This window comes from Podarcis pityusensis (genome assembly GCF_964106645.2).
Source record: "Podarcis pityusensis genome assembly, chromosome: 11".
In the NCBI taxonomy this organism is placed as follows: domain Eukaryota; kingdom Metazoa; phylum Chordata; class Lepidosauria; order Squamata; family Lacertidae; genus Podarcis; species Podarcis pityusensis.
This window is the reverse complement of record NC_138036.1, coordinates 20,932,560-20,958,116: the sequence shown is the minus strand read 5'-3', so window position 1 is coordinate 20,958,116 and position 25,557 is coordinate 20,932,560. Positions and strand designations below refer to the sequence as shown.

Here is a 25,557-nt window from a genome sequence, read left to right as displayed (position 1 = left end):
ATTTCTCAAATGCTCTTGACAGCAAACCCTGATGAATAACAGTCATCCTTCACTTGCTAAGCAAAATGCAGCCCTCCTTATCTTCCTCCTTCTCCCACAAGTAAAAACAAAACAGAGATCGCTCAATCAATCATAAAGAGGAGACGTTGGTATACAGCATTACTTAAGGGAAATTCTGCACGTGTGAATGTGCGTTTGTGAGAGAGAGGGAGCACTGTATGTTGCTGTTAATTTGGGGCGGAGCAAGTCGACACGGGTCCTCCATGTTCCCACCCACCCCTTGGTGGGAAAGGAGACATTCACATATTAGAGAGGCAGGAATCCCAGGTTTGGTATCCTGTGTACGCAAACACGTTTTCGCCACGTTTGGGACAGCTTCGCCCTGAAATGCGCCGTACAGATATTGGATGGATGGAAGGAAGGAAGGGAATTAACTGCAGTTCTAAACCCCCATTATCCGGGAGTAAGTCCTACTGAATTCGCTGGGACTTTCTGCTTGAGTAGACATTCCTAATGTTGCGCTTGACTCGCTAGAACTACGCTTTCCAGAGCAACCCAGAGTTTTGAAGCCGATTGAACGTGCCACTGGAAAAAGCTTCAAGAGATTTACTCGAAAGAAAGTAGTTCGGGGTGGTTTTCACCCCTAAGAAAATGTTTCCCGCTTGCCCCAGAGCCCTGGGATTCCTACGGGAGGTTGAAGAGGAGGAGAAAGGTGTATTTATTGGATTATTGTCGCCGCGAAGCCTCAGAAAATGACATTTATATCACACCACCTCCTTGCACCTGCTCGTCGTGTAATATTTTCCGTCAAGTATTTAGCGGCTAGCTTGTAAATGCGTTCGGTATTTTTAATATATAATAATATTTCTCTCTGTTTTTTATATATTTCTTATATATACGTATATATCTTAAAAGGGGCACGTTGATCAGTTACCTTCCTTATTTTATTGTTTCTCTATACCAAACTGTTTATTTAGCGAAATAGTCCTGAAGAGAGAATCATTCTACATACTGAGCTTTTATTTCACATACTTAAGGAAAGGGGGTGGAAATAAAAATGCCAAAATGTGAAGGGGGGGAGGGGAAGCCCCAAATAGATGTGGACATGAAATTTCAAAGACCACGCTAAAGAAAAAGAGACATAACCCCCCCCGGGGGGGGGGGAAACCTTTCCCCCACTTCGTTCTTTTTGGGGGATCTATCCAATGTACATTCTCCTGCGCAAGAAATGTCTTCCTCTACTTATTCATCCATTCATCCATCCATCCATCCATCCATCCATCCATTCATAGATGACTTGTAAAGAAGAACTGCCCACAGCGTGGATCACCCCCCGCAAAAAAACAAAAACTTTAAGCAAAATAAAAGCAACACACACCCATACACCCACACGCCCAAAAAACGACAGCAACAGCAAAACAAATCAGGACATGGAAAAAGTGGCAAGTCTTTGGATAATAAATAATAAATTACTTTTATAATTTTTGCAATGCGAGAGCAAACAAACAAACAAAAGTATTTCCTCCTCCCCCCTCTTTATTTCCAGAGGAAGAGAAAGAGTGAGAGAGAAAGGGGTGGGGGCAAAAAACCCCAGTCCATTAAAAAAAAAAAAAGCACACATTTTTTTAAAAAAACATAAAAAACCCAAGAACTATACACATCTTTGGGGAAAGGGGAATGTTACTGAACGGACGCCAGTCAAAAACAGAACCCCGAAAGACGATTCTTTTTTTTTCCTTTTCATTTTTCATGTGTGGCCAAAAAGAGGTATACCTTGTTGCGAATGAAGGTTTAAATTGGGATAGATAGATATATATTTATATTTATATTTATATATTTTTAAAAACCGACTCCCTCCTTTAAATTAAAAACAAAAACAAAACGAAACAAAAAGAGTCACTGGAGAGTGGAGACTTCAGGAGAAAAAGGATGGATCTCGACAAGAAACCCACCGACCCACCCAGGAAAAGGGAGAAAGAAAGAGGAAGAGGAGGAGGAGGAGGCCAAAGCTACAGTACATGCTATTGGAGGGACGACCCAGGCGCTCCAAGACCTTTCTTGGGGGAAAAGGAAACAGAGAAATTCCAAACCGCTCGCAGCTCCAACCATCTGAAGAGCTCGTTCTGTCGTGGGATGGTTGGGAGGGTGTCCTTCCTTGATCTTGGAAAAGCAATCTATCAGAGCTCCTTTCAAAGATATATATGTGTATGTATATATATATATATAATTTTAAATGTTGATTTTGTTTGTTTTTTTGGCAAGGGGCGAGGCAGGTCTAGGAAGAACACCATTCGAGTTTGGACGGTCACACGAGTCGTTTTCTGCGCGATGTTTGTGTGCAGTCACTCAACGATGCCATTTGGGAAAAGTTGGCGGCCCTGGGTCCGTATCCTCTTGCGTTTCACAAACGTCTTTAAAACAAAAAAAACCAAAATCCTTCTTGATCTCCCTACGATCCTTCTGTGGGGGTGGATTGTTATTATTATTATTATTATTTTAAAAAAAGAACGAAAGCATTTTCATTTGCTTTGTAAGAGTATTATTCTAGTAAGATCCCAATGATTGTCTTCACAGTGTTGCTACCTTATCATTGCAAAACGAAACAAAAACGAACGAACAAAGACTCCCCAGACAGTTCATGGAGTTTTTCTTTTCTTTAGGTTCATGAACACGGTTGTGTTTAAATACTTTTCTTCTTTTAATTTTCTAATTTCTCTTTCTCCTTCTCTCCGAGTCCCCAAACGTGATAGCTTTCCCACTCTCTCCAGCAGGGGGCGAAAACGTTTGAGGACCTCAGCACCGCAAGGAATGTTCCTCATGCCTCAATAGGACTGGCTACCATGCTGTTAGGTGTATCCGGGAGTTGAGAGGACATGGATGCTACCTCACTTCCGGTGGAATTGGAACCTGGGCCTCCTTCTGAAAAATTAACCTGCAAAACATTTTTTTAATAGAGAGAAAGAGAGAGAATAAACGGTTTACAAAAAGAAAGAAAAAATGCCCATTTCTCTGGCTTTCAAAATATCATTGCATTTCTTGTAAACTGCTCACGGCAGAGACCTTATGGTGTACATTGTGACAGCATTATATATATAAATACTATCACTAACAACAGTAACTCAAATAGTAACATTATTTCATGTTCTACCGATTTTTATAGCAGCCTGCCATTTCTACTTTTTGCAACCACAGTGTGGGAACAGTGAAATAAGACATATTTGCAAGAATTCACGTGAGGATCGACTCTGGTGTCACCCTGATAGTTCATCATTGCCTCGGAGTAGATTTGCGAACATTCCAAATGGAATATTTATCATTTGGGACACTTAGACAATTAGTTCTGAAATTAAAAAATGGATGGAAAATTTAAAGTTGAACAAATCCCACACGAATGAAAAGCAAGGAATTTACCAGTAAGATCTTGGAACAGCTTTGGGTTTTGTAAAATGTTGGGCTACTGGAGCTATTTATAATAAACATCAGCATTTTATATCAGCAAGAGAGAGTTTTAGTGTTCAGTGTACTTTGCCTACAGCAATCATGTAAGGTCAGTATTAAGCTCACCCTCCAACAGAGACTGAGGAAGAACAAAGAACTGAATAGAAGAGTCTTCACCAACCTTCTGGTGCCTTCCAGATGTTGTTGGACTCCAACTCCCATCAGCCCCAGACAGCAAAGTGAACAGTCAGAGATGATGCCCAACAAGAGCTGCAGAGTACCAGGTTAGGATGCATGCAGCACCATCCTATACATGCTTACCGAGAAGTAACCCCATTGACTTCACTCACTTTTTCTCCCAGCTAAGTGTATACTTAATGGTCACAGCTGTAGCAGAGTTCAGATCTGAGGTTGAATTGGAAGTCAGGTTTACTTGTTTATCTTTTTGATTCTAGCTACCACTTTTTATCACTATACTACAGAAAACTGTATTTTATATTATATTAGAGCTCATAATACTCATATGTTTGGAGCACTGAGCAAGCAATCCAATTTGGGGTGAAAAGATCACGCAATTATCATCATTGTTTGCAGTGGCAAAATTTGTATTTTGGTATGTGGGTACTTTAATGGAGGGCCTCTGTTTTCCCCATCCCCAAGAATTTGCAGTGTACAGTTGTATCAGCTCTGTCTGAAATGTTTGCTGCTCAACTTAAATAGATGTTTTCTGGGGCACAAACCCAATAAACAATTCTGCATAAAATTTCCATATGTTAGTATATACGGATAAGTGCAAATTGAGACTAAATTTTAGAGGGGAAAGCTGCTAAGCAAAGTCGTATCTAAAAAATTATATTTCAGTTCAGAACGGAGAAAGTGTCAACAGTTCCTGGTGCAGAAGACCTGTTGACTCAGGTCACCTCAGTCATCCCTTAACAATGAGCCAACAGGTGAGTATTATGATGGCTCAGCTCAGAAGGTAGCCCACACATTAGGCCCAAATGCATGTTCTTATCTGCTCTTTCTCTAGGTAAGAGCTGATCAGAGCTCTGGGAGGTTTATACTCTCTAGTGCTGATTAGATCTTGGAACCATTAAGCAACAGGTCTTCTGCAATTCACAGTTCTCTGGATCAGGGTCAATGAAGACTATTCTAGGGCTGCAATCCTATACATACTTACCCATGAGTAAGTCCCTTTTGACATGAATAGGGATGAGTAAACACAACTAGGTTAGCACTGCTTGGGTATTTTCACAAGAAAATATGGCAAACTAGAAGGCAGCTTTAAACAATTCTAGTGAAATCAATGTGTACCTTTTCTAAATAGCTTTTCCTGAGCCCAGTGAAGTAGAGGCAGAATAGAAACATGACATATACATAAAGCAATTGTGGACCTACATATATAAGTGTAGTGTGTGTGTTTTCCTATGTGCACCCAGTATTACAAGCTTTGGGAAGGGAAGCTGCAGCAAATAAATGGAAAGCAAACAGAATTGTTCAATATTAATAATTACACAAAGGAGAGTTAGTGTCAAGTAATGGATAAGGCTGTAATCCTACCTTGCTGGCAAGCATCACTGCACATAGCAGAATTTACTTCTGAGTAAACATACCTAACATTGTGGTGCAAGAGGCTTGAGTTGTAAACAAGAAAATCCCAATTCAAATAAGGCCTCGGTCACAAAATTCTCTAAGGGCAGCGGGGGGATAAGCCAATATTTCTCTGCCTGAGTCCCTCAAAAATAATATGGTGACATACTGACCTACCTCAGAGGGTTGTTGTAAGGATTTCAGATAAATGTTTTGGTCACACTTATATAAATGCTATTACAAGCATCACATGATCCCCCCCCCCCCAAGAAAAGTTACTTTGTGAGTGAAAATTGTAGCACATGAAGCCACCCTCCAAGCAGCCAGTGATGAAATGTTCTGCAGTTGGGTACAAGTTCCCAGCTGCAAAACACCACTTCTGAAGGACTCATATTTTAAATAAATAAATAAATAAATAAATAAATAAATAAATAAATAAAATGCTGCCCATCTGACTGGGTTGCCGCAGCCCAACAAAATAGTAAAAATGCTCGGATACAACTAGTCTGGACACTTTGTTCTATGGTTTTAAAGAGGCATGCAGATTGGAAATGCCATTATAATCAATGGACTGGAGCCTCACTTTTTGCCCCATGGTCTTCCATGCCCAGAACTGGCTTTCCATGAAGAAGAAGCCCCTTCCCTTCATAAAGCAAAAAGTAAGGATCCCAGTCAATGTAAATTTTTCCAGTTCAATGCCCTGATTCAAACTGAAATTGAATCTCCTTGACGCCCGCAGAATTTAGTGCTAAGTAATACAGGAACAAAAGGAAAGTGTCTTATAATGAGTCAAACCATTGGTCCATCAAGTTCAGTGCTGTCCACATTGAACCTCTGAAGAACCGCTGCCAATCAGACATAGGACATTCCTAGCCCTATCTGGAGGTGCCAGAAACCTTCTGCAAAGCGGATGTTCCACCACTGAACTACGGCCTTAAATGCTTGAGCACTACAGATAATTGTAGGGATTGCAATCCCTATTTTCCAAGGAATAAGCCCTATTAGGTTCTATAGGGCTAACTTTCAAGAAAATGTGCATACTAGTTTAAATCCAAGTAACCCTTTGGTTTAAACTCAGCTGTGGATTGGGGCCTAGTTAGGTTCCTAATGATAAAACTGCTATCTTCTTTTGGTTAAGATTTTCCACATTGGATGGAGTCCAAACCCATTAAATTCAATATGCGTTCTTCCATAGATCTTCATCCTAGATGCTGGCTAATTCTTCCCAGTGTGTTCCTGATTATTTAAGGTGTGTTGCAGTGGATTTCTACTTTGCACCCTAGTGGTAAACGCATGGTTTAGAAGTAAATCCTATTGAACTCAACGGAATTTATTTCTGCACAATGTTCAGACTCAGAGTCCTCTGTTTGTGTATGCTCCACTAATCACACAGAGCTCCTGTGAGAATGGGCTTCCCTATACACTGAAGTGAATGAGGAGGCTCTTTGCACATGGATAGACGTCCTCTCTGCTCAGTGAAACTGGAATATTTTTATGGATGGAACTAATCCTTTGCCTGTGAGTGATCACTGAATCTGAGAAAAAGAATGAACAAGAAGCATGGCTTTCAATGGGGTACTATGTACAAGTATTCCTTTTGTCCCATTTTCACCTCTGGTTTAAACACTACAAAAGCCTGCTTATGAGAATTACAGTTTCAAATTGCTTTCTATTCTCTTAAAAACAGACTGCAATCTACCTCCTATCAAACTTCAGCAAGCCAACACCCCGCAGTGGGAATTAAGAAGAATTGATGGTTTCTATCGGGTGTGAGGATCAGGGCCAGCCTAATACATTTTCATCTTCCAAGCAGCTGCACCATGCAATCCAAAAGGAATGTCCCACAATCCCTTGCAACACTGCAGCTGCTCGCATTCTGAGAGTCATGTCCCAGAATCCTCTGCAGCACTGCAAGGGATTCTGGGTGTGTGTGGGGGGGGTCACCTCTCTGATCACAGACTGCTTGCTTAGCACCCCTAATAATGTTGCTACTCCAAGCAATTTATTGTGTAGCCTAGTTAGGTGTGTCTGTCTGTAAAGCTCAATATTGGTAATAATAAGATTTTAGACTCTGTATTGAGGCCCTGCATGGGGACATAAAATGTCTCCTGACTTCATTTCAGTTCCTTTAGCAGATGCCTGATAAAAATCATTCCAAATGCAATTTTCTCCCCACCCTACGCTTTTACCCATCTTTGTCATACTGACGTAATTTTTTTTCCACACCGTATCATGTCCTAGAATCTTCCATTGTATCTCCCTAGACTCATTTCCTCCCACAAAGTCTACCCATCTCTTCTATTGTTAAAAGCTGCAGTGAATGGTTTAAAGCAGGATAATTCTGCCTGAATACTAGGCAACACCCAGAACAAAGCAGAAAAAGAAATCAGCCTCTACCCTAAATCAGAATTAACTAGCCCATCCAAGGTGGCATAGTCACAGCACATTGATCACTATTGGATTTATTCTATTTTTACCATCATTTGTATTTTCTCTTTCAAGAACAAGAAAGTCTGGAGAACTCTGAAGGCATTTACTCAGAAGTAAACTCCCCCAATTTCAGTGATACTTAGGCTGCAATCTTACCAAATGAGTTATGGCATAAATTGTGACACAAGGATTCTTAGTGGAATTGTTTTGGGCATTGTTCTAGAAGAGTTAAAACTGTCATTTTTTTAAAAAAAGAAGGACTTTGCAACATATATTTTCCAAAACAAATATTTAAACTGTTATATTTTTGGGAGACACTTTGTGCACCCAATCATTAGATGTTCTATTATCGGTACTATGAAGTTTAATCACTGAAAAACCATTCATAACATACCTTATTATTTTTAAGATCTGGTTTTAACACACTTAGGCCAGGAAATTGAGTTAAGGTTGAACTTCTGTCCTTAAATCACCTGGTTGGGCTTAAGTATTGCAGATGATATGGTCCCATATGAGCTGCCAAATGATGTAGGCATAAGGAAGTGAGTTAAGAACAGAATTGATTGGTAAATTCCTGTTGGCTTTTTGGTGAAAGCCAGCCCATTAATACTATGCAACTGTTGCACGTTATTATATAACCACATTTTTTAAAATCATGAAAACAAGACAAAAGCATCTATCGATCCATGGAAGTTCAGAAATATATGCTAGCCATGGCATGTAAAAAGAAAAAGAAAATGCAGACAATTGGGCTAAAATATACATTTGCACAAACTGTGCTAAAGGCTAATATTACAATATGCAAAAGCAATTTATGTAAATAGGAAATGTGCATTTCACAGGAAAAAACAGGGGCTAACCTTTGTAATATTTTATAGAAGTGTACATATTTAGAAAGGCGTGTTCATTTTAAACACTGCTACCCTCCAGACAATACTTCCAATAACTTTTTAGATTTATTAGACTCTCACCACCATATTTCAGCCCCACTGTACAACCCAGTAGAAGCAACACACCCACTACCAGGATCCTATTCACTCAGTTTAGTCTAATTGTTAGGATGATAATAATAATAATAATAATTTGGTGACAACTTGCAGATGCTGGTTTAAATGCCAATAAATTTAAGCATTTTAAGGATCTTGGGCATAAGCTTAGCGTCTGACATTGTGGTTAAATGGCTGAATTTGGTTATGGGAAACCCAGGCCATAAAGGAAGCCTAGCTGGTCATAAAGGTCAAAAGCGGGAGAGAGGGAGGCTTCCCTGTGCCTTCTCACTCTAACGCAGACTAAAAATTAGATGAATATTGGAAAGCACTTTGTGTATTGTGGGAAAGAGGTTGCAAACCACCACACAGCTAGACTGCTTAAATGCCACTGGCATCAGTGGAATACAAGTCTCTTAACTGTGAGCTAAGGTTTATAAAGCCCTCTGGAAAACCTATTAAAATTACTAGGAGCCTTTAGGACAAATTCATCCTATGATTTCTTACTAAACAACAACATAAGTCTTGCAAATATGGCTGTGAATAAAGTACTGCTTTTTTGAAGGGGCGGAAAGCATACTTCCATTTTTATTTTTTAGATCATGTATGTTTCTGTCACAGGATAGGCCATCTTAAAATAGGCATTTCATCCATTGTTCATGCGTGACAGAAGGGAGGAAGCCTCTTTGCAGGGATGCCTGCAACCTGCTTTGAAATGAGTTAATGCTAAGGGGACAATTTCCCTCCCAAATAATTGGGTATACCTCACTTGCAGTATCAAAAATTGCTTTTACCTTGATTTTTTTTATTGTCCAATATAGCTACTGCTGCTAATACCACTGCTACTGATAATAGCCAGCCAGATCATCAATATGTATGCTTCTTAGCAAATGTCCACAGAGCAAGTAGCTCTGCGCTTAAAGATAACTGTGGGGCTAGCACAAATGGGCAGCTGTGGTAACCCTACACAATCGCCGTCTGTGGCTCCCTCCTGACTCCTTCCAGCACATGGGTACACGTCTAGGGTCTTCAGATAGATCTATGGGCACTGCTATCTCATACAAACCCTCAAGCTGCAACCCGAACCCCACTTACCCGGGAGTAAACCCCGACTGAATCCAGCAGAATTTAACTCCCGAGTATACGTGGTTTTAGGGTTTGCAGCCTAAAAGCATCGAAGTGGAAGGATCTCTGGTGGGGACGCGAGTTGACCTCCAGGTGTTTTAAACTCTGGGGCTGGGAGGGAAAGGGGGGCGCAGGGGTCTTAAGCAGACTTACAAAAACTTTGCAGGAATAACTTAGAGGAGCGTCGCGCTTGCCTTTGCGCGCACAGTGGCCCATTCATCGCAGCCGGGAACTGACACTTACGAGTTGCTGAAAAGCCGGTTGATCTATGTCACTCTGCAAGGCGAAGTCGCTGAGGACTTTCCAGGGCGGCTGGTAACTCTGCACCTCCACCGGGTTCGCCTGCAAGCCCCCGTCGTGTCTCTCCGGGCTGGCCGCCACCATGGGAGTGCCCGTCATCCCTTGGATGTTCTGTAAACAAGGCAGGCAGAGGCAGTGAGGGGCCGCGCCGCACAAACCGCGATTGTCTCGCGGCGCAGAGAGTCAATAAACTCCTTCTCGGGCTTATCAAACGCTCGACTCTATTGACTTTGTTAATCTGCCCTTCGCGGAATTTCGTGTGTTATTATTCTTAAAAACAAAACAAAAAAAACACACCACCCACACCTCTCTTTGCTGAGTCGATTAGGCAAAGTAGATTAGGATCCGTTTCCAGTCCTGATATCTCCCGCACGCAGGGGAAACATGTCTATTTCCAAGTAGGAAAGGTGCATACTAGGACTCCATGTTAGGTTGCTTCTCTCTCAGGCAGTAAAGCCCAGTGATCTTAGTGGGGTTTTTGAGTCAAGACATTTTGGATTGTCCTTGTTATCTTGAAGGTTTCCAATGAGGAAGAGGCGGGTAACTCCATGGGAACGCCACAGAGGAGGACAGGAGGCGAACAACCCCGGACAAATAGCACGCTCCCCCAACTGCTAATTACATTACTGGTACCCCACCTCCAACGACTTATTCCACATCTATTTATTGATCCCTCCTAATGCCGCCACACTGAATAACACACTTCTTCCCCCGATTGCTTAAGCACTGGAATTCACGTCCTGAGCGCAAAAGCTGGAGATCCGAGCACGAGATAGGAGCCCTAGACTAGAGCATGGGACAACTCTAGAGCCAGCAGCTTGACGGCCTTCAGGATCACAGTGTGGGTGGGAATACATACACACCACTCATATTTACCCAGGGGTAAGTCTCGCTGACTGAAAGGGGAGTTACTTACACACACGCCTGCGTCGAAGCCTGCCTTAACGCGTGAGAAAATGCCACCGAGGGTTACTCAGGTCCCTTTGAGCGCTATGGAGCTTACTCCCAGGTAAGTGGGGTTAGGACTGAACCCTTTCCTGTGAATAGTTAGTAGTGGTGATATACACTCCGGGTATTTTCCTCGTGGTTAAGGGAAGTAACTCCTGGAGGTTGACAAAAGTCAAGCCGAGTTGCTCTACAACGCCGCATATTTCAAGCGGACCTCATTTCGGAGTAAGCCCATGATCCGGAGTTGGCATTTTCTTTCAAGTAAACATCATGCCTAGGCACCATTGATCCTCTAAGTTTAGGTGCGACTGCAATCGTTCACCGGGATCCCTAGGCCAGTTGAGCAGAAGAATTGGGACTGAAGCCGATTCAGTTCCACTCGCTTCCTAAGGACACAACCGGTTTAGGTCCCAGTCCAACCATTTCACAGAACTGTAGCCTCTTGAGAAAGTTCGGGAGATTCGTCTCACTTTTCGCCCCGGCATTGACAAGACATTGAAATGGTCTTCCAGTGAGGTTGAACTTTCCAGGGAAACGTGATCCGGAACGACGATCATTTCCAAGGATCCCTGCTTATTTAGGTTTGACTGAGCTCACCCTTTCCTGGCTAACCACCACTATACTTTGTGGCAACGAATCGGGTGGGGAGAAATAAACTCTGCAGGTATTCTAAAGGCTTTGTGTCCAAAATAACTTCCTAAGTCGGAGCAACTTAAAACACTTCAAACTGGGGTTTATTACATTCCACCGCGGTAATACGCAACGCTTTAAACTTCCACTTAACCAGATAAGCAGTCTTAACAAACATTAATAGCTGTTCCTTTAAGCAACACAACAATGGCCTCGGCATCATCAAGGCCTAAAAGGCAACGGATGGGGTGAGAGCGGTTGTTTTGAAATATCTGCTCCCTCGTCATTCTCATGTGTCGATAGTGCTAAAGTTCGATCTCATTGGATTTTAAAAACCAGACCTTAAGTCTGTTTACTCGCAAGTAATTCTCGTTCCGCCCAGCTAGACTTCATCCTAGATCCACTTACCTAGGAGTAAGCCCTACTGAATGCCGTAAGACTTGCTTCCGAGTAGACATGTATTGGGCAGTGTTGTGAGCATGCATAGGATTGGAGCCTTACGGGAGTATCTGGCTGAAATCCGGTAGTTGGGAAGGACACATAACTGCCTAGGCAACTAGCAGCAGAATTTTCTTTCTTACGAGTAAACCATGTATAGGATTGGTCCGCCCGACTTTCAGGTCTAGAACCAAAAAGTGTGGCAACAAAATAGGTCAATCCTACACACAGTTACCCGGAGTATGGCTGTAATATTAACCTTAATGTTAATATTAAGAGTAAGCCAAACTGAATTCAACAGGGGTTCCTTCTAAGTAGTCATAGTTAGGATTACGCTGTAAGCCTCAGGGGGTTCCAGTTGGACTTACTCCCGAGCAAGCTTTAATTCCATCGAGTGCACCACTATGCGTTTTGACATGCACATACTTACTAGGTAATAATTGAACATAGGAGGGATTTACTTTCGAGTAAATATACGTAGGAGTGCACTGCGAAGTTCTATTGAATTCAATTGGTCTTCATCGCATTTTTCTTTGAAATCTGCTTGCCAGAACTCGACAATAACTAGGTAGGACTATAGAAGCCCACTCTATTGATTTCAGTACACCTATTCGAATCGTCTTACATCCGGCAAGTCAGTTGAGAGCCTTTTAAAAAAGGGATCTATCCCGTCCCTCCTCCGACCTTTACCCACCACCCCCACAAGAATGTAGGAATTACCCACAGACTGATATCTGTCTCTGGAACAGCCCCAGCGTCTTCAGTAGAACTACTCTAGAGTAAGGCAGTTTGTAAAGTCACTGTAACATGTACTTAAAAAAATTAAAACGGGGGTGCTGTGGAATATCGAGATGTTGTTGCGGAATTTCTCCCTACAATTGGACCATTTATTTGGCAACAAAAAGTAAATAAATGCGCACAATCAAGAGTTCACGGACCAGTTCCCTAAACCCAGCAAGCTATTGAAGCCCTGCCCCAATAAAACCCAGACCCCTTTCTAGAAGCGTGCTACTTCCACAGGCCAGCATCCAACAGGTGAAGCGTCCCCTTATCTCTCTGTTCGATTGCTGTGAAAGGCACAGAAGAATGGGGACCTTCTCTTTTTCTGCTGGCTACAGGGAGCCCCGCTAATTGCCGTTCTTGACAGACACACTCATCGGACAGTAATACACACATGCGCACGAACCTATCCCCCCCCCCCAAGCAAATCAAAAGCACCAAGGCAAGAGAACAGCCAAGGCACGCCCACTAACCAAGAAAGTTTTTCCTTCGGGAACTGGCGCCCCCTAGAGGCCAGGAGGAAAGACCGCGGCAGCCACTCACCGTCTTGTCGTTGGGCTGCTGCTGCTGGAGCTGCTTCATCATAATGCTCCTCTTTTTGTCCTTGCAGCGCTTGTTTTGAAACCAGACTCGGATGACCCTGGGGCTGAGGCCCGTCATTTCCACCAGCTGCTCCTTCATGAGGGCGTCGGGCCTGGGGTTGGCGGCGTAGCAGGTCCGCAAGGTGTGGAGCTGCTTCTCGTTGAGGACGGTCCGGACGCGGGTGGTCTTCTCCGGCTGCTTATGGACGTGTGGCCTCAGAGCCGGTTGCCTGGCAGAGATAGGTTCTGCTGTGGGGGGTGGGTGGGGGGAGGAAAAAGAGGAAGGAACAGGAATCCCGTAAGTGGCGGGGGAGGGCGAGAAGATGCTGACACGCAACTTCCTGGGGGGGGCAACCCCGCAGGGATCATCACTACCTGGACGCCCATCCATCCATCCACCTTACTTCAGGAACCAACGCTATTGCAAACAATGGGAATCGGGGACACCTCTCTGTCAAGCCCCTCCACTTTTTATGGATCCCCTTAATCCTCCACATTCTCACAAGCGCCTCTCTTGTTTTCCCCGTTGTCTCGACTGGAAGCTCCTCGCGGACAGGGGACTGTCAGCGGAGGAGCTGCTGTCCAAGGTACTCTATATGGCGCTCTCTAATGAGCGGCGACGATTGGGACCCTCAAGCCTTCGGATCTCGGAGGTGAGGGAGCAATACTCATTCTATTTTGTTGACTGGAGGAAATCGCCAGTCGTCCAGTTTCGGTGGGACGTCTTGCCGGCCCACCTCACCGGGAACACCTGCGCAACCCGGTAGTTTCTCTCCCCGTCCACCCCGCGCTCCCCATACTGCTTCCAAGGGTCTTTCCTCAGCGCGCAAAGGATGGCTGAGCTCTCAAACGTGCACGGGGGAAGGAAATTCAGTTGGGGGAAAAAATCAGTAGCGTCGATTTTTCCACTTCAATATATTTTTGGATTGTGGAAGGAAGCAGATAGTCATATAATCTAGGGGCGCCATTTCACAATTCTCGAGGAAGAATCACCAGGGCTTTGGAAGGAGCGCGGAGGCGGCTACCACCAAGACCTCCCTCCCTCCCTCTCTGGCGCCACTCACTAGAATCTTAAAGCTCAAACGGATCAATTGGCCACCTAGTCCCTCACCTACCCTGAACCATCTGCCACTTCCGGGTTAATGGATACAACAATGCAAGCCACAGCAAACAACCCAATTGCCTCCGTCGAAAACTCTCCCCCAGGTCCTGTTTATCTATTGCTATTAGCACCTCCTGGATTCTCCTCCTGTCCCATGCACCATTACACAGGCTTTCTTTCTACAGCCCCGGACTTTCAACGCCTCCCTCCCCCCCCCCCAATTTAGTTGCATAAAAGCCTGCTTTTAATAGCCCGATTCTAGGCATGTTTAGGTGGAAGGAAGGAAACCTCCCTATAGCCAATGGGGCTTGCTTATCCAGATCTAAATGAACACAAAACTGCAGCCTAAAATGTGAAACGGTGGGGTTTTATATCGAATTTTAAAATGAGAACTAATAAACATGTGTGTACTAATAAGCAGTGACGGGGAAAGTGAGTTAGCTGAATTATATAGTTTTAAAGTGGGTGAGTCTGTGAACGCTGTCAAAAGAACACACCGCTAGAAAATCCAGAGCAAAATAAATGTTCCAACAGTTTCTCCTTTAAAAAATGCAACTGACACTCTTAAGGCTGCAATGCTATGAACAGAGATGGAACATCACTGAAGACAGTCAAACTTTCTTCCAAGTAAACAGCCAAAGAGGTTGCTCTATAAAACACTCTCTCATTGGAAGGAAGGTTGCAGTGCCATTCATTGGTGAATGGAGTTTACTCTCAGGTAAGTACACAGTAGATTGCAACCTGAGCTACTTCCTTTGCAGAAAAGTCCAAGTAAATGTGTTGAGAAAAATGTACTCTAATGCAGCATTCTGAAGTTTGCTTTCTTGGAAGCAGGTGCCACTGAAATTAGTAGAACTTCCTTCTGAACATTTATATGTTGAAATAATTTCTGCATCCCCCATCTCTTTTTTTGCCTCAATATCAGACAACACATATAAAAAGACACAATTCAAAATACAAAAAATGCAACCATGTATCAAACAAAATACTTGAGCTAATATTTTTAGAATGAATTCTATGGGATTGTATCTAGAAATGCAGAGTTACTGGGGAGGGCAGAGATAATCTGATGGTTTCATTGTGCTCCACATTTTTGACTTGCTTTTTTCATAACGCTTTCTCCCCTTTCAAATTAGTCACTGTTTTGTATTTGGTATAGCAAGGAAGACTCTACAAGAAGTACGATTTCAGATTTGGAGGCACACAAGACATCAACTTGTTAAACCCTTACTGCTCATTCTCATCTATTACTTGGAAGGAAAGGTTTTTGAAATCTAGTTAAGACTATGGGACTTGCTTCCAAGTAAAGTGCAACAATGGACTCTGAATTAGGAGTCCAACGATGATGCTTAAACCTCTTATTAAAAACCAAGGAAAGATTACCCTGGATTAAGTTACTAAAGACTGGCACTGTAAATAGTGTTCTTGCTGTCCCCACTCCCATGATATAGGGCAGAAGGGAGAGAAGAGCAGAAAGACTTAAAAGTTACAAGCTCTTGACTGGGAATTCTCCAAGCCTGTCTTGTTTTGTTTGCCCTGATAGGGTGGAAAAACAAATAAGGCCCATTCCCAGAAGCCTAGACAGGGCAGGCAGCAAAGAAGTGGTCCTGCAATGTTTCAAGTCAAAAGTAATCCTAATGAAAAAGTAAAGCCAGCTCATGGGTCGACACTAAAGTTTTCGGCTTGAAATTCTCACCCAAACCACAGAAAGCTTCAGGAGGAGAAGGCCGAATCCCTTAGAAGGCCAATTACTGAAGATTAGCTTGTTGACAGTTTTAAATTACAGCTTGAAGTGGTGCCTGTAGTTATTAGTCTCTCTTTTTGGAAGCTGGCTCCCCCTCCACACTGCATAACCACCCCCCCCATCCCATGTTTCATTCAGAATATGCCTTGCTGGGAAGAGCCTAAACTCATTGAATAGCATTGCCTCATCTGGATAGGGGGACCCATTTCTGCCTCTCTGCTCTCCCCTGCCCTATTTTTTTTTATTTCCTGTTTCCCACATTAATTATCCTGCTCCCCCCTTGCTTTCCATATTTTCTCAGGACATTTCTAACGGGGCAGCAGGATCATAAGCATCTTTACATAGAATAAAGACCTAAGTGCAACAAAAGGACACAACATCTGAATCAATTGTGCCCTCTGTAAAAGTTCCTTGCAATGCAAGGTACACTGCTGTTATCTTCTCTTTCCCCCCACCTCTACTGTTGTGATCTTTGTGTACTTCTCTGTCTGCTCCTTCCTCTTGCTTTGGAAAGATAGATTGCTGTGATTACCCAGCACACATACCTGACAGTGAAAGCTACGTACACAACATATACATAAATATTTCTTATTTATATTAAGCCACCAGGAGACTGAAAGTATATTACTTCTTTGGCAATTCAGTCGTAGTAGAGCACACTACTCTGCCTGCCCTCTGTACTGTGGCAGACTTCATAACTTTTTCAGATCAAAGGAGAGGAGGAATTATCTCCCATAAAACAACATGGTCCCATACACCAGCTTACTTCCGCTGATTATAACAAAGTTTGCTCTCCAATAAGTGGGCATAGGAGGACGGCCTAACAATATAATCCCAAGCATGTTTACTTAGAAGTAAAAAACAAACAAATACCCCACACAGTTTAATGGTACTAAAGGAGCAATCCTATACACAAGAAACTGGCATAAAGCCAGCCAGTGTGAATTAAGCTAGGATAAAATACACCAGATCCAAACTTCATTCAGGAGTGGGGCTAATGCTGACTGAGATGGCCTAAAGCAGGCAGAGGGAAAACAATAAAGTATGGGTTAAACCACCCTTTCTGCTGGTTTAATTTACACCAGGCTGCCAGGTCATGTGACTGAGCTTGATGGATATAGGATCCATTCTAAATCCCCTTTTTCTGGTCCCACCCCCCTCTGGAATGCCCCCTTTTCAGGCCTTACACTGGCACAGCTGGGGAACCCCTGGATCCTAACCCCACACATCCCAGAGGGTCCCATTATAGGATTGTTCCCTAAAGATGCAACCCTATGCACACTTCAAGTGTGTAGTATTGCAGCCTAACGGTGCCAAACATGTCTGCTCAGAAGTCAATCCTATGGAATTCAGTGGGACTTAGTTCAGGATAGAAATGCAGAGGATTGCTCTATGCATTTCAAAGAAGGGGTTTAGGGCAAGAGCCTTGATTGGATTCACTCATCTCCTTTTGCTCTTGACAACACTCATGTCTTGGACCTAAATACACAAGCTCCATTGATATCAATGGAAGTTCCTACTAAGATTGCATTCCTATGCATATTGACTTGGAAATCTGTTCCATTAAAAATATGGAACCCTTTTGAATGAACATGGATAAATCTGAGCTGCATCCAAGGTTTAGGGATCAGGGTGCAAAGTTGTTTTACCAATGGATGTTTGCAAAAGTAGAGTTTTGGGGGTATTTTAAAGGAGACTCTAAGCAAGTGAGTTTCACTCAAACCCTTTGGACCATGCGAGTTAATGGCTGCAATCAAAGGGAAGTTAAAGAGGTGGGAAGCTGCAATCCTAAGCGTGCCTACTACAGAAAAAAGTAAGCAAACCCTGAGCAAACATTCTTAGGATCCTGGCAGGAAGTCTCATTGCGCTACAGGGAGTTTACTTCCGACAAGCTCGCTACCGGTTTGGGCATCATCTCCCAGCAAATTTAAGCAAACTCCTTTCCTTTTATTTCAACGAACGGCTCATCTCTGTTGCTGAGCTGCGCTTGGTGGAGATAGTCAGGAAGAGTGCAATCCTTTACACGTCTGCTCAGAAGTAAGTTCTCCCCCGAGTTCAATGGGGCTTACCCCTAGGTAAGTGGGTGTAAGATACCCCGCAAGCGGCATCCTCTCATATGGTTACTCGGGAGTAAAGTGTTCAGAGGTCTGCAGATTTTGAGCATGTGTGTGTGTGTGGTTCTGCTTCTTAGTGTCACTTTGCCATCGGAAGAACGGGGATCTCGTGAGCCTTTTCTCCAAAACTCTCTCACCTCTGCAAAAAAACAAAACTAACCTCTGCGAAGCTGGTATCAAAATGAATACGGGGCTGGGCACATCTAGGAGGTATTATTAGCCACTGATGGCCGGGAACCGCGGGTGGGGAGGCAACGGCAGAAGAGCTTGGAGTGGGAGAGAAAACACATATATGGAACAAAGGCCCGGAGGGACCCTCCCTCCCTTGCCCTCCCCCCTCCCCTGCCCTCCCCGAAGTCTCTGGGAGGGGGGACCAGGAAGTACCTGCCATCTGCAGCGGCCTGGCGGGGTGCAAGGGGCTGAGGGGGTCCCCAGCTCCGAGGCTGGCCCTTTCCACTACGTCGTGGTCCGCCCGGCAGAAGAGGCCGTCCTCCCGCAGCGCGAACTCGTCCCCGGGGATGAGCTGCCGGCTGCAGGCCACGCAGCGGAAGCACTCGATGTGGTACACTTTGGAGCGGGCGCGCATCACGAAGTCGTTCTTGCTGAAGCCGATGTTGCACTTGGCGCACTTGATGCCGTATAGCCTGAGCCCAGGCCCCGTCGAGGAAAGGGGTGGTGCGGGGATAAAGGGGGGGGGGGAGAAAAGAAAAGAATACGGAGGTGGGGTGAGGGAGGAAGAGAAAGAGAGAGAGAAAGAGAGAAAGATTTCACTCCTGCCGCCCCGTCGAATCAAGCCAGTCATTCTTTCATTCACGTTCCAGCCTTCCACGTTAGACAGCAAGCCCAGCACGCCTTCCAGGTCGCCCGGTCTACCTCTGGCAAACCAGAAGCTCGCGAAAATAGAAATCGGAGCGAATTCGGTTCCTACCGACTTCCCAATCCTAGTGGCTTCTGAAATTGTACCGTGTACGCGCTCGGACCTTGCAGCAGCGAAGGGGAAGTGTTTTAAAAAATAAATAACCGTACATGCATTTGGGTGTCGATTGGTTTATTATTATTATTATTATTATTATTATTATTATTATTAGGGTGGGGCTTTTTCTGTTTGTTCTCTTTCGCGGTCTCTTTTGGAGGGGGAGGGGAGAAAATATGCCCTATGCACAGAATGGAAGAAACGAGGGTGGCTGAAACTTCACAGCAACCTTTAAAAACCAGGTTAGAAAAGGGGAAAGTCTAATTAGAACAGCAAGATGTGGGGGGTCAATGAGCAACGGGGGCTGCAATCCCGCGAGTTCGCCCCGTGGAGTGCAACGGTGCTTACTTCCGAGAAAACGCCTCCAGCATTGGAGTCACTTTTTTATATATACTTCTGAGATAAATAATAATGCAACCCATCCCGGTCCTGGACAGGGTGACTTTGGAGAAAATCCCACTGACTCCCTTCCTTTTAAAAGAGTCTTTAAAAGATTGCAGTTTTTAAAAAGCCGCTTCTGTGTCTCGTCACACCAAAAACAGAACCAAATATTCCCAAAGAGAAAATGGCAGCTTACCCTTTTATACAATGAAAAGAGGAGGAATCTTAGGGAAACTTATTCGGGGGGGTCCACTTTTATTGGGAGTTTATTGGGGGCTAAAATGCAATGCTGGAACCAACCCTGCCCTCCAAAAACCGCTCATCAAAAAGGAAGGAAAAGGCTAAACTCGACTCTTAAAATATAAACAATCAAATACAAAACTCAGGAGTAAAACAGTGGATCTGGAGTCAGTGAATCGCGGCCACCAATATCCTAAGCCCTCTTGCAATACTCAGAGGCAAAACCTTCGGCCTGCCTTTGCTTCCGCACCTTTACGCTCCCGGCTCTGCCTGTTTACTTGGGTGTAAGTCAAGTTCAAGGGGACGCTCTCCCAGATCGCTACTAGGCACTGCAAAGGCTTTTCCCAGAGACGAAATTTCCCCGGGAAGGAACAGGCGTGTGGCCGCGAATAAACCCGCTGCACTAAATGGTTTTATTTGGACCGCTTGAGCAGTTGTTTTACCCGTCCCTTCCCCATTTCCCCCCATATAACCGCCCCCCCCCATAATCTTAACTGCCAGCAACTCCTGGTGATCTTTGAAAGAGCCCTCTTGAAATCAGTGAGAAATTGCTTCAGAATAGTAAGTTTCCCAAAGTAAGACTGGGGCAGAGAGAGCCTATCTATGCACGTCTACCCAGAAGCAAGTCCAATCGAGTTCAGTGGGACTTACTTCCGGGGAAATGTGTGCAGGGTTGCAGCCTAAGGGCGACGTCCGCCTTCTGTTCCAGAAACACCAACAACAAATCAACAGAGAACTCTCAGTAGCGCTGAAAAGCTCCCGCAGACCACGAATGAAGACATAGAAGGTCGCTTTTCTGTAGAATTCAGAGTTTATAAAGACAGAGTCTTCGGCTAGGCTTTGATATGGCTTCACATTGGACCCATATGTACACATACAGATAATCTACATATGTTGTTGATGTGTAAGTCCCTCCTCTTAAAAGAAGAATACAGAGGTGGTGGCGCGGAAATAGGAGGAAAAGGCTTAATTTTAAAAGTTCAACTCTACCCTGAGTCTATGATTCCATAATTCTACCCGCTTCTCTATTAGTATCTCAATCTCAGGCTAAAGGATCAAGCCCGCCCCCCCCCAACTCGCTTCTGCCCCAGTTAGACAAGGACACGAAGGGCCAACTCAGGCGCCAGTCGGGAAAGCGTTCCTTCTGAGCCAAGGCAAGTAAATCCTGTTTGAAAGACGGCGGGCAGCAAAAGGCTGAGATCCCTTCGCACACGGACTTGCATGAAAGCAAGCCCTGATGCCCATCAATGGGATTTGCTTTCCAAGTCACTCTATCTAAAGTTGCCATCCTAAGCACATGTTCTGGGGAACTAAAGCCCCAGTGTCGAGACAATGGCGGTTACTTCTGAGTAACGCAGTGGTTTACAGTCGGGGTGCAGGGATCACCTCGTGAACAAATAATATATAATATAAATTCTTATTATTAGTATTAGTATTATGGCGGTCCTAGCGTTTTCTTCTATATATATATTGAGAGAGAGGGAGGGAGCATGGGATCAGAGGGATCTTTCACCATGCTTTCACTTCCGAGCACCTGATTCTCGGGGAGCTGGGAATCAGGTTTGCCAAGGGATCCCTCCTCTAGACCGAAGCCAGTTGAACAGCCGGGTCTGCTGGACAAAGGCGAACTCGAAGCAGCAAGAAACTCGGTCTCGCCTCGTTGCCCGACTTTCCCGGGAGTGGGGCGGGGGAGGGCTCTCAGGATTGCAGCCGGGCAACTCTGTCTCCTCAGCAAGGAAGCCCCACGGATTTCAGGAGGACTGGCCTCCGGTTAGGAAGCTGCATTTTGAGAACCGCGGAGGGCTTCACAAGGATCCTTCCAGCTGAGTGAAAAGAGACTGCCCAAGAAATTGTTGTTGCTGCTGCTGCTGCGTTCGCCTAAAGCCGCGCGGAAACTTCTCTTGCCATTTCCTTGCCAAGGGACCTTACGCAGGAGAATTTCCAGGTGGATCCTCTCTCCCCTTACCCCTTCACCCGGGCTTAGGGTTGCCCAACCTTTGCCCCCTCTGCAAAGATCAAATGCAGCAAAAAGGACACAGTAGCATAGCGCCATCTAAGTCAGACTCCCTAAAAAAAAAAAGCTGTTCAAAAAAGGAGCCCCTCCCCTTTGCTCCCCCCTCTTTAAAAAGAAATAAAGGTTTCCTTATAATGTCAGCAGTGGCCAATTGTACCCCCCCCCCACACGTGTGTGTGTGTGTGTGTGTGTAATCAGCTCTCAGATTTTCATGCTAGGTAGGAAGCCGTTCCATTATCTAAATGTACCGATTGTTCGCCCACAGATGAGGGGCAATTTGATCTCCTCTGTCCAATTCATCAAGGCAGATAAGATAAGGAAAGAGAGTCAGTCCGAGCGCGCCCAAAGGGTTAATATTTTAAAAGATTAAATGTCATGTTTAGGGTTTGTTTTTGTTTTTGTAAAGCCCCCCAGTCGAAGAAACCGCCCTGCATTCAGGAAGCAGAAGGGGACTATTAATTATTATTACCACTAATAATCATCACATTTGTTTACCATGCTTTAAGGAGCCATGGGCTGGCGTGAGAGGAGGAGTAGCAATGGCCTGTTTTAACTGAGCCCGTGTTGCTATTTTCCTGTTGTAACATAGTTTTTTTAAAAAATATATATATAAATGTAAATTTAAATCTATATGTAAATCGTACACGCAGTCATGCAGCTGGGAAGCAAGCAGGCCTGAACGCCACCACTTAATTTCAATTATACTGATATTAGTTAGAGTTGAATGGAGGAAGCGTTGGGGGCGCTTAGTTTAGAGAAAGGCAGTTTGAGCCATCTTAAATGGCAACATATTGTCGCTGCCGCTCCCCTCCCCCGCAAAAAAATAAAAAATTACACACATTACCACATTTGCAACAATCGAAGAAGGTACTCACACCTAGATCTCACACGCATCTTCTCAGAAGTAACTACCACTAATTTCAAAAGCCCTTACCGCCGAGGGGCACCCAGCTTCTAAGATCTTTACCTGGAGGTCAGATCGGCGGATTACTGAGAAATCTTGCAAGTAATTTGCCCGTATGGATCTGTATACCTTTCCTTAAAAGCAAGTCTATCTGACGAGGAAACCCGTTTTTCAAATTACTTTAGATTTGCACCCTCGCAGACTATTTATTTTACACATTTGCTCACAAGTGTCAGCCCAAACTTACTTAGGAAAAAAAGAGAGAGTTGAAATTGTATTTTTTTTTTCTGGAGGGGGAGAAGAATTTACCTCTCAACTGTATGTACTCAGTGATAAGACGCAATTCTCTCTCTTTTTTCCTCCAGTGAGCTTGCACTGCAATCCTAGTTAATTTCCCGCTGAACTCAGTAGGGCTTGACACTCGATAGGAACGGAAGGCGCTTGTACACACGCCTAAATAATCTAACACCTGAACACATTTTCTTGGCACTAATAGGAAAAAACACACACTTACCTCCAGGTAAGCGTGTTTAGGAGATCGCAGTTTCATTTCTTTTAAACGGGGAAGAGGAATTTAAAGAATTGGGGTTTTTGTTTTTGTTTATGCTTTTACTCTCCCAAACCTTATACAGATAGAAAATAAACAAGGCTCAAGTGGAACCGTCTCTAACTGCGACGCGACCGAAGGAGCGGAGGAGAGGAAAGGGCAAGCGCCGTACCTGATATAGTCTCTCTTACAGTAGGTTTTCCCATCCCTAACAAAGCACGTACAAGTCTCGTCCAAATATTGGTTGCATTCTGCGCACTTCAAGCAGGCCGCGTGCCATTCCAAATCCGGGGAAACTCGCAGAATATACTGATCGTGGATTTGATTGCCGCAACCGACGCATAGGGAAATCAGCCGTTTTTCTGAAAGGCAAATAATAAAAGACATGATTGACTGACCGTTTGCTCTCCTATGGCGATAAACACACTTTATTAGTGTCGATCACCCGCGTAGGGCTGCTACTCTTTGGGAGCGCGTTGCGGCTGCTGCTGCTGCTGTTGTGGCGTTATATGGGGAGGGGGGGAGGAAGAGAATGATCGCAGAGAGTGTGAGAAAGATAGAGAGTGTGTAGCATTTTAGGGTGGTAATTGGAGTGTGTGCCATCAAAGGCTTCCCTCATTTAGAGAGGAGGCGGAACGCACATTCAAATGAAGGCTGGCAGAATTCTAGAACGCGCACATTTTACGCACCTTCCAACGCAATCAAAACATCCCCTTTTGACAATTTGTTCTTTTGGAGGGTGGTGGTGGTGGTGGAATGAAGGCATGTGTGTGGTGTTATTAATTTTGTACCTCCAGATTCTGAACAGGAGAAAAAGAGGGGAGCTGGTGGACTGGGAAACAGAACACGCCGGTGACGCTTTCTCTCTCTGCTCTGCTCTTAGGAGTTTGATGCAACCGGCAGGCTTTGGTTTGTCAATTCCATTCCTTTTGCCAATTTCAATCCCTCTTTCGCTAAAAGGTTTGTTCACTTCTGTAGGGCGGGGGTCCTAAAGGCCGACCTGGAGCGCTGGATGCTTACCTCCACCGAGCTAAGAAACCCTTTCCTTTCCAAAGCAGCGCGCTTATTTAAAGGGTAGCAACCCACACTTCCCACGCTTTAAATCATCTGCTACGGGAGTATGAATGGATCCAGTTGCACTCCTGGCCCCCAGCCCCGCCGCCGCCGCAACCCCCCCCCCCAACACTGCGATTCCTCAATACATTTAAAGGAAATCCAATCCTATTGTTCGGGGGTTTGTTTTTTATTTTAAGGGAAACCGACTTCCAGCAAATGTCTCCAGGATTTTAGCACCGGAGCGGTAGCCCTGAACTGGAGTCATCTGCCTCTGACGCCCAACCCCCGTCCATGGCAGCTACCCCCCCCATCCTCCTTTTCCACACTCTCGCCTCTTCCTTCACGACTTTTAAGCCAGAGGCTCTTCTCCCAAGCCACCGAGATCGCTCCGGAGGCTCCGACACCCCACCAGGCGAAGCGGCAGCCTGCCAGAGGCTGCGTCCTCCACCGCTCCCGCCTGCCACCGTGGGAAGAAAGAGCTCGTCCTCCCGCTTGCCATATGACCACTGCTCAAGAATAACGAATAACGTCTTCCTTACTTTTCGGTGGGTCTCCCATATCTCCCATATCTGTAAGAGGGTATAATGTCCACAGTGAAATGGTGCACGGTTGCGATGGAGCTTCCCAGATGTAAAAAACAAAACACAAACACACAGGAAAAAAAACAAAACAAAAAGGAGACAAGCTGCGCCTTCTTGGAAAGCGGGAGATGCTGTCAAATGGAAAGGAAGAGAGAGGCTGCTTGTTCAGTCGCTCTGAGGATCAGTCCAAGGAGCTGGGATCAAATTGGTTCCTTTATTACTAGGGTGATGTTGATGAGGAGCCTTTTAAAAGGAAAAAAGTCGGGGTCGGGGAGCGAGAGACAGAGAGAGAAGGGAAAAGAGAGAGAGCGAGAGAGCAGAAAACGCTCCGCGCACCCGCACAGGCCAACTCCGGATCGGGAAGCGAGTGGCAGAGGCGCTGCAGTGTGCGGGACTCAGCGCGCAGCGGCCGCCAGCCTCTTCCTTATCTCTTACTCAAACTTCTCTGCTCCAACTCAGCTCCATCGCCATTGGTCGACGTAGGCCTCGGGGACGTCAAACCAGCTCGCCGCTGATTGGACGCAGGGAACACAGAAGCAGCTGTTCTGATTATCATATTTCAGTGGCTGCTGTAGCCTTTGCTGGGAGGAGAGGGAGGGGGTGCTTGGAGAAAACCCGGGCAGAGCCAGAATTTTTTTTATTTTTATTTTTTTAA

The 25,557-nt window shown here is 44.8% G+C and overlaps 1 protein-coding gene across 2 annotated transcripts; it reads right to left on the bottom strand.

Moving 5' to 3' along the window:
• Positions 1–1,455: 1,455 nt before the first annotated feature.
• On the bottom strand, positions 1,456–25,317 carry ISL1 (ISL LIM homeobox 1). 2 transcript variants are annotated; one of them, XM_080973815.1, is made up of 6 exons: positions 24,861–25,317; positions 23,438–23,627; positions 18,591–18,850; positions 13,209–13,495; positions 9,813–9,980; positions 1,456–2,932 (listed from the first exon to the last, which is right to left on the bottom strand). In XM_080973815.1, the coding sequence occupies exons 1-6, from the start codon at positions 24,886–24,888 to the stop codon at positions 2,816–2,818; spliced, it is 1,050 nt and encodes a 349-aa protein (XP_080829941.1). In that variant the 5' UTR covers positions 24,889–25,317; the 3' UTR covers positions 1,456–2,815. The 2 variants fall into 2 exon arrangements, with proteins under 2 accessions (XP_080829941.1, XP_080829942.1); XM_080973816.1 differs by having other exon boundaries at positions 13,209–13,492.
• Between the last annotated feature and the right edge of the window lie 240 nt (positions 25,318–25,557).